Raw genomic sequence first — 15602 nt, 5'->3', positions numbered from 1 at the left:
AAGTTTTCCTTTCCTCTTCCGTCTACCCTGGACTTGACTTTTTACCCACTTAACTCGTATTTCTAGAAAAAACAGGACGTTTACCATACCGTTGCACCTGGCCCATAGTGGATTCCGAGTAGCTCATTTCTTTGTTACTTTGTATGTATTATTTTGATTATTTATGTTCTTTGTTGAGTGTATCTGCTTTCCATGTCTGGTCTTTGTTCGTTTGAATTCTGCTAGAATCTTCGTTCCCTTGATTGCACTTGAACTATCCCAATAAAGTACTATCGAAATATCGATGTTGTACACGTCGATTGAGGTCAAGTTTCTAACAAAACTGGGTCAAAAGTCAATCATGATTTTTAAGAATTTTTTTTTATCATTTTTGTATGACTTATTTTCCTTTCTTGGTAAGAAAAAATCAAATTTTTTACATCAGATCAGCCCAAATTCCATCTCAAACAAGAATCAATCGATATATTTAAAAAAACTAGCGAATAGTGCCGTCCATAGCATTTTTTGGTAAAAAAAATTTAGCAGTCCGAAATAAAAGGCCGACCTTGACCTTTGAGGTATCGAAATGTAAAATCAGAAAGTAAATATTTAAAAAAACTCATTCTGAATTTATTTTTTATATCTAACCTTTGCAGTAAAATATCGACTTTTCTTTTTAAATAGCAGCTTTGAAATTTCTCCATTACTTCAAATACATGTTCCCACTTGGTCCATTTTGAGAATATTTCGTATATTTGCAAAGATAATCATATAATGCTTAACAAAACTGTTTACTTCACCCCAGTTTTATAAAACCATCTTGACAAAATTTGTGATAAACAAGTAACAAGAACACCACTGAACCTGTCTATAATTTCGTGTTGTCCTGGCTACAACGAAAACTATCTGTTTGTTGAGAAACAGAAAGCATGTATTAATTTTGAAAAAGAGACAATACCAATAATACAATACATAAAATCAAAGAAAATAGCATTATTGACCAAAGTTGATTTTATTCCACATAACGAAAGAGTGTATTATTGTACCCTAATTAATTAGGTTTTAGTTTTCGTTCACTCCATATCGCCGATATTCGTCTTAAACATGCCAGTGCATGCCAAAAGAAAGCAACAAGAAGACTTTCATTTCATTGTATAGTAGTACCAGGTTTTTGTAAGGTCCTGAAATCCAAGACACTTTTCAGACCAGTTTGATTATGTGTGTCAGCAACAAGTTTTTTTCGGTTTGAAAAGCTTACTTGCCATTGACTTGGAACACTTTCTTAAAAAAAAAACAAGTGTTGATACAGACTGGTATTGCCCGAGGGTCAAGTATGAACGCAGACTGGTATTGCCAGAAGAGCAAATTTGACCATACATAGTTTTGTCTTGAATGCGTTTGCATTGTCTAGAAAACTCCTCAATTTATTGATATTAATAACTGAATTATGCACATGTTGATAAATATCCATTAACATATGTTACTTAATATTAACTGATATCAATAAATGGGAAAAAAATTTCACAATGGCTTGCCATAACCATAAGACAAGTCAAATACATATTACAATGCTTCTTTCTTGAAGGTGTACTTGCATGGATGTGTTGAAACTTGCTATGTCATGTTAAGGATTCACCATTTCACTTTATGTAGGTAAGCTTGGTAAAATTTGTTGCCCTAATCCTGAACTCTCAGTTTTTTTCATTAACAGAAACCAACAGTGTGGTATCTGTCAGTTACATGGATGGCCCTAATTTTAAAATGGCAGGGGCCATACACTCCAAATTAAATAGGAGTCTTCCTATAGTAGTTGGTAAAATCATATAAAATTTTCAAAAATTAACAATAAAGTCATCGCACGAGAACCAAGTGAATGAGGACGACGATGACGCCGCCGACGGTGACGCTGCTGTCAGCGCCATACCAACATACGATGCAATGTTTTGCAGTGATACTATTATATTGAGTAAATACATATATATAGGCAGATTCGAGGTTTAGACATGCTCCATTTCGGATTCCCTAAAAAGCCTGTCAATTACTCTTCCTGAGAACCAAATTAGTAGTATGTGATTTGCCAAGAATTTACATCTATAAGGTCTTTGTTTTTACATTAGTACTTATGAAGCAGTTCACTAGCAAAACAGTAAAAAAACTACATAATGGAAGAGTAGTCAAGGGAACCAAGATTCCGGCGGAAATAAAAAATAAAAAAAATGTAATCCAGGGACAAAGACCAGACATGAAAAACAAACACAACAAAGAACATGAAGTAACTAAAATAATACATACAAAGTAACAAAAGTAAATGAGCAACTCTGAATCCACTAAAAAACTGGTAGCAAGGACCAGATGCACCGGAAGGTTAAGCGTCCTCTGCTTTTCTAGAAATACTCGCCGAGTTGCTCATAAAAAGTGGAAAAGTTTCCCAATTACAGTTATGTACTCAATAGAAAACATTTGAAATTCTTATGAAACAAAATTACAATACCGGTATATGAAGGACTTTATCGTGCATGTACATTCAGCACTTCACGGGACTGGTATTAAATTTTCTTTAGATCTTTATTTCATTAAATCCTGTAAATTTCTTTACAATTTAACAAAACTTAGTTATTTTACGTGTGTAGTATTAATATCTTGATACTTAATAAAACCCTCATCCTTTTAACGGAAAAGCGATTCATCCATATCCGTCTATCTGCAAATATAAGAAAAAGTGTAGACATTAATTTTTAATATTTTACAAAAAATATAAAAAATGTTGATTTCTTTTAACATTGTCGTTTAAAGTGTCTGCATTTGTTGAGTGAGTGTACGTCGTTACTCGTACATCTATAATCATACAGTAAAACTTACTGTGTAATTCGAAATTAGTGTCTATTGAATATTCTAAGGAAAACATCTCCTGACATCACTATGGCTATGAAACATTTTTAAAGAACATTGCATGCACGATGTATTTTAACTTACATGAACATATGTGTACAATATCATAATAAGATGAGCTCAGAAAAAGAGTTTATTACAACCTCATTTCTATTTCCAAAACTATTTCTCTAATTATTATTCTAAAGTTCATATGTTGAAAATAAAATTTCCCCATTTCCGAGGGAGAATATTGAGTGATACAAATACATGCACATATATACAGAAACCTGAAATAAAATCAAAGGTTTGTCAAGTTAAGATTTTGTTCGTGTTTATACATGTCTTTAAGTGTTTTGATTTCAAACGCCAGTTAATCCTTTATGTACTTTTGTACATGTACATAACATACTTGATTTAACTAATGTAGACTTGACGGACCCGTCGTACTTGTATAGTTCACAAACTGTTTACACATAATAACATGTACATAAAGTCATTAAAAATGTAAGTATTTTAAAATATTTAAATAACACTATAACAATAAAGTTGAAAATATAGCACTTTCCGTATATCTGTTACACCCTTCATTTCGTGCATTATAAAGCTAGGACATCGTTGCTTCTAGCAGATAATTGAGTTGATAATTCGACTGTCTTTGTGGATATAAACCACTAAAATCCCCAAAAATCTTTCGTAACACAGTTTTAGCCAATCATTTGCACGATATGAGAGACGCTGACCATCAGCTAACTATAACCTGACAGGCTTCAAATCAAAAGCTATCCCAGTATCTAGTCACAAAATGTAACAGGCCTGTGTGAAGGTTACGGGTTTACCTGCCAGAATGTTCAATACTTTTACTCGCTTTTAATTTACGACAGCTTCACTCTGTTAAGAACATATTCTTTCGACACCTGGGCACTATTAGTAACAGTTACATATATGTTTAAATAGCACTATAACAATAAAGTTGAAAACGATTGCACTTTCCGTATAAATTATCCGTTACACCCTTCATATCGTGCATTATAAAGCTAGGACATCGTTGCTTCTAACAGATACTTTGTAAGTATATTTGGATATAAACCACTAAAAATTCCCACAGTGTTGGCCAATCAATTGCACGATATGAGCGACGCTGATCATCAGCTGACTGATCCTATATTTGGTTTAATTTTTTTATTCGTGCTAACATATATACTCAATGCTGTTACACCCAGTTTGCACTCATATGTGGTATTTGTAATTCATGCCGAACTGAGGGGTTTCTTAACGCCCTTGGCTATCATTTGGGGTCTCTTACGGACGGTGTAAAGCATCGAAGCGTTTACACAGTCCCCGTGGATAGTCATGCCCGTGAATGTAGGTCATGCTGTATTCGGGGAAATTATAGTAGTCATGTGACCACGTTCATTCAGTCAATTCATAAAAGATTTGATGTCGATCCGTGAACTAGTGATCCAGTTTTTGATCTGCACGCTGTACAGCCTACAGCATTTGCTGAATCTTTGACCCAGCAAAATACTTTTCGGGATCAAATTAACAGTTTCAAGTACATGTAAGATAGATAGGTAAGTCAACTTATTGGTGCATGCCAGTCAATTGATGAAAAATCTCTAAGACCGAAAAAAAAATAATGTTATGTTTCCGATCACCATTCTGAAATTTTGTAGGGTCGGTAGGGATTTATTTTTATTTAAACCTTTTAGGACGCTTGCCCTACCGGTGCATCTGGTCCATGCCCCCAGTTTTTAGTGGCGACCGAGTTGCTCATTTGCTGTTGTTACTTTGTATGTATGATTTTATTTACTTTATGTTCTTTGTTGTGTATGTCTGTTTTCCATGTCTGGTCTTTGTCCCTGGATTGCATTCTTTTGATTACCGCTATAACTTTGGTTCCCTTGATTACTCTTTGAAATGATACAAGTTATTATAGTGACAACAAACTCAGAATACAACGAAAACCAAATATACATTGTAATTATTTTAGACTTAGTCCACGGCCAAATCTCTTTTGGGATTCGGCGCTTGAGATATTTTTTTGTTTTGATGGCGTAGTCTGAGCTCATTTTATTATGATATTGTACACATATGTGCATGCAAGATAAAATACATTGCACATGCAATGTTCTTTAAAAATGTTGTATAGCCATAGCGATGTCAGATGTTTTTTCTTAGAATATTCCATGGACATTGATTTTGAATTGCACAGTTAGATTTACTGTATATGATTATAGATGTAGAGTAACACCATACACTCAATGAACAAATGCAGGCATTGATATACAACTACATGTATGTAAAAAAAACATTTTTGATTATTTTTGTAAAGTATTAAAAATAAGTGTCTACTCATTTTCTTTTCTTAAATTTTCAGATAGACAAATACAATGTATTGATGAATCGCTTTTCTGTTAAAAGGGTGAAGGTTTTGTTCAATATCAAGACATTAATACTACACACGTAAAAATAACTAAGTTTTATTAAATTGTGAAGATTTACAGGATTTAATGAAATGGAGATTCTAAAGAAAAGTCAATGACAGTGTTTTGAAATGCTGAATGTACATACATGTTACGTTTGTTCTGAAACCAAACGATACTGGCACTGCCTGCCTCTGGATATATTTTATACAACTGCAAAACAAGTACCATAGTATACAGTTATTGTCCAAGGAAACATTTTTTTCAGGCTACAAATGTATATAACTATTTAGAAGTTGATTAAAATTGTTTGATACAAGATTTAGTTGGAATATTGATGTTAAAGTGTGAACTGTGAGCCAGTATCGATGGATTTAGTCTTTAAGTCCTTCATATACCGGTATTGTAATTTGTTTCATAAGAATTTCGAATGTTATCTGTTATCTGTCTCTAAGTGGGAATTTTTTTCCATTATGCAGTTTTATTCTCTTTTGCTAGAGAACTGTTTAACTAGGACTTATGTAAAAACAAAGACTTTGTATACATAAATTCTTAGCAAATCAAACACTACCAAGTTGGTCCTAAGGAAGAATAATTGACAGGCTTTTTAGGGAATTGAAAATGTAGCATTCCCAAACCCCAAATTAGCTTATATATATATATACAATAGTGTCACCGCAAAACATTGTATATTGGTATGATGCTGCTAGCGGCGTCACCGTCGGCGGCGTCCGTGTCGTCGTCCATATTCACTTGGTTTCCGTGCGAGAAGTCTATAGTAATGGTTGATCAATTGTTATGGAATTTTGATATGAATTTACTACTAAAGAAATGCTCTGAATCTGATTTTGAGTTTATGACCCTTACCATTTTAAAATAAAGGCCATCCATGTAACTGACAGATACCACACTGTAGGTTTCTGTTAATCTAAAAAAACTGAGAGTCCATAATTTATCAAGCTAACCTGTACAAAGTGATATGGCCAATCCTTAACATGGCATAGCAAGTTCAACACATCCATGTAAGTACACCTTGAAGGAAGAAGCATTGTAATATGTATACGACTTCTCTTATGGCAATCCATAGTGGAATTTGTTCCCTATTTAAATATTTAGTAACAAATCTTAATGGATATTTATCAACATGTCCATAATACAATTATTGATATCAATAAATGGAGAAGTTTTCTAGACAATGCAAGCACGTTCAAGACGAATCGTATGTATGTTTAAATTTGCTTTTCGGGCAATACCAGTCTGCATCCATACTTGCCCCTCGGGCAATGCCAGTCTATGTCCACACTTGTTTATATAGTAAACATCTTAAAATATAGTAATATTTACATGTACAATGTTTAAGTATGAAGGTGACTAAAATTATATTTTTATGTACATGTTAAAACTTTACTTTATTAAAACAGTCATAAACAATGGTTAAATTAAAAATCATATAAAGAGTTGTCAGTACATGCAGTCGGACATATACATGTATAGCAAAACTAAAAATCGTTGGAGCTTCTCGGGAATGTACTTGCATGTACATTGTACTTTTACGTGTACATAACCTCTATATGTATAATGTAAAGTCCCCGAAACTTCATTTTACAATAATGTGCGGCTAATGGGACTATCATAACTTAACATATTCCTCAATGCCATGTGTTTTGCAGCAAAACGTTGAAGTTTATTTACATGATATACACTTACGTGTATGGAACATAATCTCCTAAAAGATATCATGTAAAAGGAAGGTCCTATTTGACCTTGGAACCCAAGTTTTTCGTCCAGCAAAATGTTAAGAAATATGGACCATATTAAACTTGTGTTCTTAATAAAATGCAATTTGAAGAATCTACCTAGCTCCTGGACTGCTTTATGAGCACTTTTCCAGTGAAAAAATATTTAACAATATGAAAAAAAATCGATTTCAGAACCGCTTTTGAAAACCCTAAACCCAAACTTCATATAATTTGCATATATATGTAGACTACTCCTCCCGTGTAAGAGGTTGGAATTCCGTTCCTCCATACCCCAACTAAGACAGAAAATAACTTACCAGACAACCTCTAGCACTACTGGTGTAATATAAACCATACATTTAGACCTAATAAATGTTATGCTTCCAGTCACCCTACAACCCTCCTTCAGACCACTACTCAAAAGTTTTAATTTGTGACTTTGAAAATAAAATAATTAAAAAGTATGCCGACTGTCTTTAAGAAAGGAAGAGGAAAAAGCCAAAGATCTTTTTTTCTTCTATCTTAGATGGGAAAACAAAGAGAAATGCTGGTTGTTTATATTTAAAATCGATTCCACCACCGTCAAAACAAAAAAAAAAAAAAATATCTCCAGCGCCGAATCCCAAAAGGAATTAGGCCGTGGACTAAGTCTACAACATGTTTAGTCTTTGCATATTTGGTTTTCTTTGTATTCTGAGTTAGGTCTCCATCTAGTTGGGCGTCACTATGGCTTATTTCATTTCAATATTTAAAAATAAAAATAAATCCCTACCTACAGACCCTACATAATTTTACAATGGTGGTCGGAAACATAACATTATTTTTTTCGGCCTTGGAGATTTCTCATCACTTGACTGGTATGGACCAATAAGTTGACTTACCTATCTGTCTTACATGCACTGGAACGTGTTGATTTTATCCAAAAAAAGGGATTTTTGCCGGGTCAAGGATTCAGTAAATGCAGTAGGCTGTGCGGCGTTCAGATCACAAATTGGATCACTAGTTCACGGATCGACATTAAATCGCGTGATAATGCATTTAATGAAATTAATGAATGAACGTGGTCACGTGACAACTAATTTCCCTGAGTAGGATTTGTAAGTCTCGTTCTAGTTTCAGTTTCCATTCCGGAAATTCCAATGTAGAACGTATTGAAATCCCAAGACTGATCTGTATTTTATTGTGTATTTCCGGGGAATCGAAACACTGCATTACAATGCCAAATGGGGACCTATTCTCATGAAACCACGGAGTCACGTGACGAGGCTTACATACACTATACACCATGCATATCATTACCAAAACGCAACAATACAAGACAATCGGAACTACTCGACGTTTCTGGTTACACGGAGAAACGTGTACCAGAAAAAGCCGAGTAGTTCCGATTGCAATACAAGAGTGGGTACGAGAACACAATTAATTCCCCTTGGTTTTCGCTGTATATAGTTCCAACTTTGGTAGTAGGTACCTTCCATATTTTTTTCATATTTTTACACTGGAAAACTTGTTTGTTGAAGTTTTGCCTCTAATTGGTAGAAAATAGGTTAAAATTACATGGGATTTTTTTTCATTAATTAATTCTAACTAAAAGTTGTGATTTGGTTCAGTGGAAGAAGGTTAAAATTTAGGACTTGTAACTCGGTTCATTTGTCATGTTTACCCCATCTCCGGGTTATATGTATTAATTTCAGAAAATGATGGTAAAATTTTCTACAATTTATCCATAAAATCCTGTTTATTTATATCTTTAGGCCAGAGAAGTTTTATTTAGTTTGCGCCGGTGGAATTTTTTTAATCTGCTCAAATGTGTATATTGACATGCACTTGAAAAAATAATTGTGGTTTCGTGCCAGTGTAACTTTGCTAAGCGTACTAGTTAATGACTGGCCACAATATGTGGTAAATTATAGACGGAATACATGAAATTCCGCATTTAAGAGGAACTGCGTACCACCGATATTGACCTTTTTATTTACTACTTAAAAATACTTCTTATCATTACACAAAATTGAGAGTTCACTCAGAATGTGCCTGGTTACAAAAGCTATATATTTAAACCCATAGTGGTCGATAAACATGCACGAGTTTCATATGATTGATGAAAATTCTTAAAATTGGCACAAAAATACGGTCTGCAAAACTACGTCAATATTTTTGCATGACAATATTTAATTCAAAATTATAGCTTCATGTAATCCTTAATGCTTACTTTGAAAGACACTTAGATCATGAACAAAAAGTTTTCATGTTTTCATAATAAAAACAGCCTGTATGTGGGGAGAAAAACAAGGTGCTTTTACTGAACGCAAAAATTTACAAATTGTGACCACAATACGTTTGTATGACAATTTTAATTTTAAAGTACAGTGTAGAATGATTTCCTAAAAATGATACCAAATATAGCCGTATTATATTTCGGTGCATTAAATTTGTTATTTGTAGACTTTTTAAACCTCTGCTATCCTACTATATCATTTGCAAGGATTTACCAATTTTAGAAATCCTTGACTTAAGTTAGAATTAGAACTACTGTACAACTGTAGAAATACATCATAATACCTCCAGACAAAAAGTCGCTTTTTTTTTATAAGAATAATCGCTCCTGGAAAATGTAATGGCTCACATAGATCTCCATAGAATTTTATCAAACGCATTGCTGATTTGAATTGAAGACCCAAATTGTGACCCAGAAGTGGGCGTTCAGAAACAACAATGTCAATAACTTGTAAGAAACTTGTGAATACCGTTGAAAGATGTGTGGACGAAAGTTTAGAAGGTCTGGTTATGATTAATCCTGGACTGCAGCTATTGGATGGACACAGGGTAGTTATACGATCTGATATAGAAGATGTAATATCTCGTGGGAATGTCAGTGTTATATGTGGAGGAGGTTCTGGGCACGAACCTGCACATGCAGGTAAAGTATCACGAATGGAGATATCAAACCAACAATTTGGTTTTCACTTATTTACCTTTATAGATAAATTTGTAAATTTTACTCTTTATTATCTGAATTTTTACTAGTACAAATCTTCAACGCTCTGATTCACAAGATGTTATATGTTGTTTCAATCAGGTATCAGCCTATGGCAAGCCAAAGTGGACAAAAATTAGTACTTATTAATATTAAAAAAATGATTCTTTCTAATTTACAAATTAGATTTTTTTTATACCACAAAACACTTTTTTAATATTAAAAATTCAATTGAATTTCTAACATTCAAAAACGATTTTTTTTAATATAAGAAATTGATTTTCCTATAGTAAAAAATGGGTTTGTATTCAATTACCATTACAAATTCATTTTGTAATATTACAATTTCTAATATTACAAAATGTGTGATGTTTTGTACTATTACTAAATCAGGAATTTGTAATAGTAGAAAATGAATTTTTAATATTACAAAATGAATTTCTAATATTAAAAAACCTTTTCTAATATTAAAAAAAAAAGATTTTGTAATATTAAAAATTCATTTTCTAATATTACAAAGTACTGTTTTTTATCCACTTTGGCTTGCCATAATCAGGACTTCAATACATTACCGACATAAGGTAATAATAAAGTTATCTATTCAAGTTATTCAACAAAATAAACATGACAAATAGTTAGTCATTCATAAATACTTGATATTTGAAGTGGGAAGCAATGTATATATGAAGCAATGAAATATATAACTAATGAGAGATGCAAGGTAAAAATAATGACCGTAACGAAGAATCTTTTTTTATCTAAGGATGACCGTAATATGCGACAAGAGATGTCGGTAACATGAGAAATATTTCGTGATGAGAGTTGGCACTTTACCATAATGATAACGGCCGTTATGGTCATCCGCTTTACCCCCAGTGATTGAGAAGGGAGCAGTTAAGGCCTACATGAATCAGGAACCATTCACTTGACTAAGCTCCCGACTTTTATTTGCTTCAGTTTAATTCAGTTTAAGCATGTATATTATTGTTATATACCTTCTCTGTTACGTAACATAAATTATTACAAAATTATAATATTCATTAATATCTTCAGTTTTTTATATACATAAAGACCTATTGTCTACACTTACTGTATTTTAATCTATTATCTACATTGTGTATGTATATATCGTCTCTGTTTCTAGCTTTTACAGTGGCAGATCCAGGGGAGGGTGAAAGAGGTTGGCACCTTCCTTTTTACTGGAAAATTTTTCATTTTCATCTGTAAATCGACAAAAAAAGTGGTAAATAATGTTCTAACACCCCCCTTTTTCTGAGGAACCTCGGCTGGCACCCTTTCTTTACAAAGTGTCTGGATCTGTCCATGTTTTACGTTATATATATATGTATTTCATTTTGATATCTCTGAATTTTTTTTCTATGTTGCTTCGGTATATTTTTGCCAATATTTCGTATTTCTGGTATTTCGTATCAAATAAATCCGTTACGGTCATCCCGCCGATATTTTTGTCTTGTAATTTCTCGTCAATCATACATTTCACCCACATGTTTCCCACTGCAAATATCAAGCAATTATGAATGACTATTTGTCGTATTTATTTTGTTGAATAACTTGAATATACAACTTTATTAAAGAAACACATTCTTACCCGTATTTCCATCCTCAATCTTGGTCATCCGCTTTACCCCGTAAAAAGGGACAATCGTTTGTTAAGAAGACTTCCCCATGGTATCAAAATAAGACCAGGTAGCGTCACTAATAAAATAGTCACGAACAAGAAAACGAACAGCGTGGGGTGAACCATTAAAATTCGTTATTCATTGTGTACCACTTTATTTAATAGTGAATAAATATTTTGAAAAATAATTTTCAGAGGAGCTCGTAATAAGTCGACCGTCTCACAAGTGTTGAATTTACTAGAGCTTACAATTAAAAAAGTAAAAATTGTTTTGTATATCATTCGAGTTTTTACTTGACTAGGTTATGTTGGCAAAGGAATGTTAAGTGGTTCAGTGGCTGGTGCAGTGTTTACCTCTCCACCTCCTCAGAGTATTTTAGCATGTCTTAGAGCAGTTACAAGGAATAAATCCGGTAATAACAGTGTAATATTTGATAATTCTTTCACAAGTATTATTTTATCACTTGCTACAAGAAGTTGCGCACACTTTTAAAAAGTTAATAAGAAAATGAGGAAAGACCAAAACAAAAAAACAAAAAACAAAAAAAAAAACAAAAAAAAACTAAAAAGCCAAATGTGAATGAATGTTTTGTCTAAATGACAAAGATGGTATCTCTTGTTGAGTTACTTGTGTATTTTATACCTGCCAAATTTAGTCTATCACAAGTATACTTACAGTCAAACCAAACGTCTCCTCATTGCGAGCCTCGTTGGAGTTAAAGCAAACTTATGACGTTTTTGCAGTTTATAACTTACATCAGATCAAAAGAAACTTTCACTTGATGAATTGATACTTTTGATTACCCCTCAAAGGTGTTGTCCTTAGAAGGCGAAACATTTTCACAGTTTTCAACCTATGTATTGAAACCATAATAGATAGAATGAAACTTTTGATTGATGAAATGGTCCTTATGATAGAGCCATACAAAAGATTTAACCGAGTTGTGGTAAGAAAAGGCTCCTTTAGAAGTTACTACTGATGAAAGGTAAACGATAACCATTGTTGCAGTTTGTTTATTATTTTAAGAACCATAATAGATAGGGAAAAAGTTTCAGTTGATAGAATAGTTTTTTTAATCCCAGACATCAAATACTTATATTGCAACGTAAAATGAGTCCCGGATGAGCCATTCAGGCACCCTAGGGCCTATAGTTTCATTCTAGTAATATTGCCCTGGCTTATCCTGATTACATTAGTGTGTTACTTGTTCTCCAGTTGGTTGTGTTATGGTTGTGACTAACTACACAGGTGATAGACTAAACTTTGGTTTGGCACTTGAACGCGCTCTACAGGAACATATGACAATTGGAATGGTTGTTGTTGGGGAAGATACTGCGGTTAAAAGCGGAGATAAAACTGCTGGAAAGAGGGGTCTTGTTGGCACAATCCTCATCCTCAAGGTACAACTAGAGAGTGTTGCTGGATAGAGAGGTCTTGTAGGCACAATCCATATACTCTATGTACAACTAGAAGTAGTATAGGCATAATTAATCAAACCACTTCTAAGACTGAAGACTTTGTGAAAGTTCTGTTTACTAGAACTTAAATTTTACTTTAGGTGGAACAGTTGTGATAATAAAGAATTATACTGGAGATAGAATCAACTTCGGTTTAGCATTAGAACGAGCAAAATCTGAAGGTTATAATGTCGATATGGTTGTCGTAGCAGAAGATTGTGCTTTAAAGTCATCTGACAAGACGGCGGGAAGGAGGGGGCTATGTGGAACTATATTGATAGAGAAGGTTTGCCAGACTTCAGCATTTTCTTAGTGGTATTTGAAGCCACATTACTTGCGTAATCAAAACATTTATATTTTCGTTATGTTTTATACCAATAATCATAAATTATTATCATTTTAAGAATAATTTTATTTAACAGTTGATAGATGATGCTTTCCATATTTGATCAACCTTTCTGTTGAAATTGTGATATTGGAAATAATTAAGTAATATAGAAATAGGTTTACTTGTCTGCTTAAAAGGTAATTGCCCTGAAAACTTATCAATATAGTTGAAGACAATCAACGTTTTACCAGTTTGCCCTTTATATAAAGTGTTGGATGAAGCTCAAATTCTGTACCATATCATAATATTTTACAAGTGTTTGTACTCAAATATTATAATTGGAAACATAATAATAATATTTTCCCGACCTTCTTTGTCGATGATTAAATATAAAGAGAATAGGTATGGTGTATACATGTCAAAGAGACATAAACCCCACCGGGATGAAAATGTCAGCACAAGGCCACCTATTGATCTTCAGTGAACGATGAGTAAATCCTCATAACACAGGGCAGGCTGCAGATGGCCCCAAAACATCTTTATACACAGGTACAGCGAAAGAGTTGTCTCTATATACTCAAGTAATATAAGAAAATAAACTAAAGGTAAAAACGAAACAAGACATATAGAGGCCAGAAATTCCTGACTTGGGACAGGCGCGAAAATGCGGCGGGGTTAAAGTGATTTGGCGAGATCTCAACCTCCCATTTAAATCTGGCCACTGTGGAAAAAATATTACACAATTAAACACATCTTAATATCAGTTCAAAAAAGTCTAAGTCCTTTGTTACAACGGAAATGAAGAAACTGAATATAAATTTCACAAATGTACAAATTAAGGACTACCAGCAGTTAACTGACATGCCATCCAGACCAGTTTAAATAAAAAGTTCTGTGCCCATCGTATGTAAAATCAATCCCAATTCTTTGCGGGGTTGAGAATCGCGGTATATCATAAGTCATACAATAAGGACACAACCTATGTCATGCCAGAAACTGCTTTAAATGTGGTGTTTTAATTTCTATATAAAGACCCTATGAGCGAATCAATGGAAATACCAACAAGTACTATCTTAAAGACAAAGATAGCCGACGCGGTAAAATTTTGTTCTTTATAACAGAATTGCGATCAGGTGACATATGTTTCCATGGAAGAGCGTCTTTAAGGTCAAAGGGTAAAAAGCGAAAATATACCGACTACGTCGGAAAAAAAATGCTACTACAAGTAAAGACCTAGGTCTAAAAAAACTTGGATGAGAAGGATCAATTAAGACTAGTTTTCAATTTGATAAAAAAAAATGAAATTGCGAAAAAGAAGTCGCTTCCTAGAATCTATAAACTTATTGATGCTTATTGTAGATATGTGGAGCGCTTGCAGAAGAAGGTAAATCATTGGAGGAAATAGTTTCTACAGCAAATAACGCCACAAGTAAAATGGGTAAGATTTGATGTGTTTCAGTTATTATAAGTAAAGAATAGAGGTCAAACGCAGATTCAGAGATTGTAAGCTGTATATGTACTTTCGACTTAACATCGAATGAAAATATTAATACTCTTAAATTAATAACTAAAAGTATTCATAATTTCAACCGTAATCTTAGTCCGATTGTTCATCACGCTCATTTTCTTGTACCAAACAAACTATTTTTGTGCTTTTATGTCTTGTGCATAAAAAAGAAAAAAAACCGAAAGACTGTCAAGATCTGTAAATTCAAAATTGGACTCGAAATGGAGAGATTAAATTTTTTTTTAAATAAAAGTGGTATTCATTTTTACACCAATTCATTCCTGGAACTATGATAATTTGTTGAACTGATATAGGACGAAAAAAAACAAACAACAAACCAAACTAAATAGGAACAACAATCATTTTGTAAAGATACATTTAAATGAAGTAATATCATTTGAAAAATAATTTTAATTTTAGTGTAATTATACATTTATTTCCTATATTTTTGTGGGAAGCCGCAGGAACCAAATACTAACGATAAAAATAAAGTTTTATTCGCTCTGAATACAGACATACACTTGTGGATATGCTGTTTGTCCGTCCGTCCGTCCGAGGGGGTACCTACTTTGTGTAATTTATAACTAAAAAGGTATCAAATCAGTATTATTCCAACTTTGCACACTATGTATATACATATTGAAAATGTGCATCTCCTATTATGGATAAATTTGAATAACT

General features: G+C 33.1%; 1 protein-coding gene across 5 annotated transcripts in view; it reads left to right on the top strand.

Annotated features, from left to right (window-relative positions):
• Nucleotides 1-9675: 9675 nt before the first annotated feature.
• LOC148623260 (triokinase/FMN cyclase-like) overlaps nt 9676-15602 on the top strand; it is a 31411-nt gene continuing 25484 nt past the window's right edge. The window contains exons 1-4 of one of the 5 annotated variants that reach the window (XM_088564976.1): nt 9676-9932; nt 11931-12041; nt 13188-13372; nt 14774-14852. In XM_088564976.1, coding sequence (XP_088421102.1) covers nt 9728-9932; nt 11931-12041; nt 13188-13372; nt 14774-14852 — 580 coding nt within the window. In that variant the 5' untranslated portion in view covers nt 9676-9727. Of the gene's footprint in view, nt 9933-11930; nt 12042-12844; nt 13030-13187; nt 13402-14773; nt 14853-15602 lie in introns of those variants that run through there. The other 4 variants (XM_088564977.1, XM_088564979.1, XM_088564978.1 and 1 more) reach the window with 4 other exon arrangements.

Source organism: Perna viridis, chromosome 2 (assembly GCF_037379345.1).
Source record: "Perna viridis isolate PV_CMFRI_1.1 ecotype Kerala chromosome 2, ASM3737934v1, whole genome shotgun sequence".
Classification (NCBI taxonomy): Eukaryota; Metazoa; Mollusca; class Bivalvia; order Mytilida; family Mytilidae; genus Perna; species Perna viridis.
The sequence above is the reverse complement of the archived record's forward strand: the minus strand, read 5'-3'. Positions and strand labels throughout refer to the sequence as shown.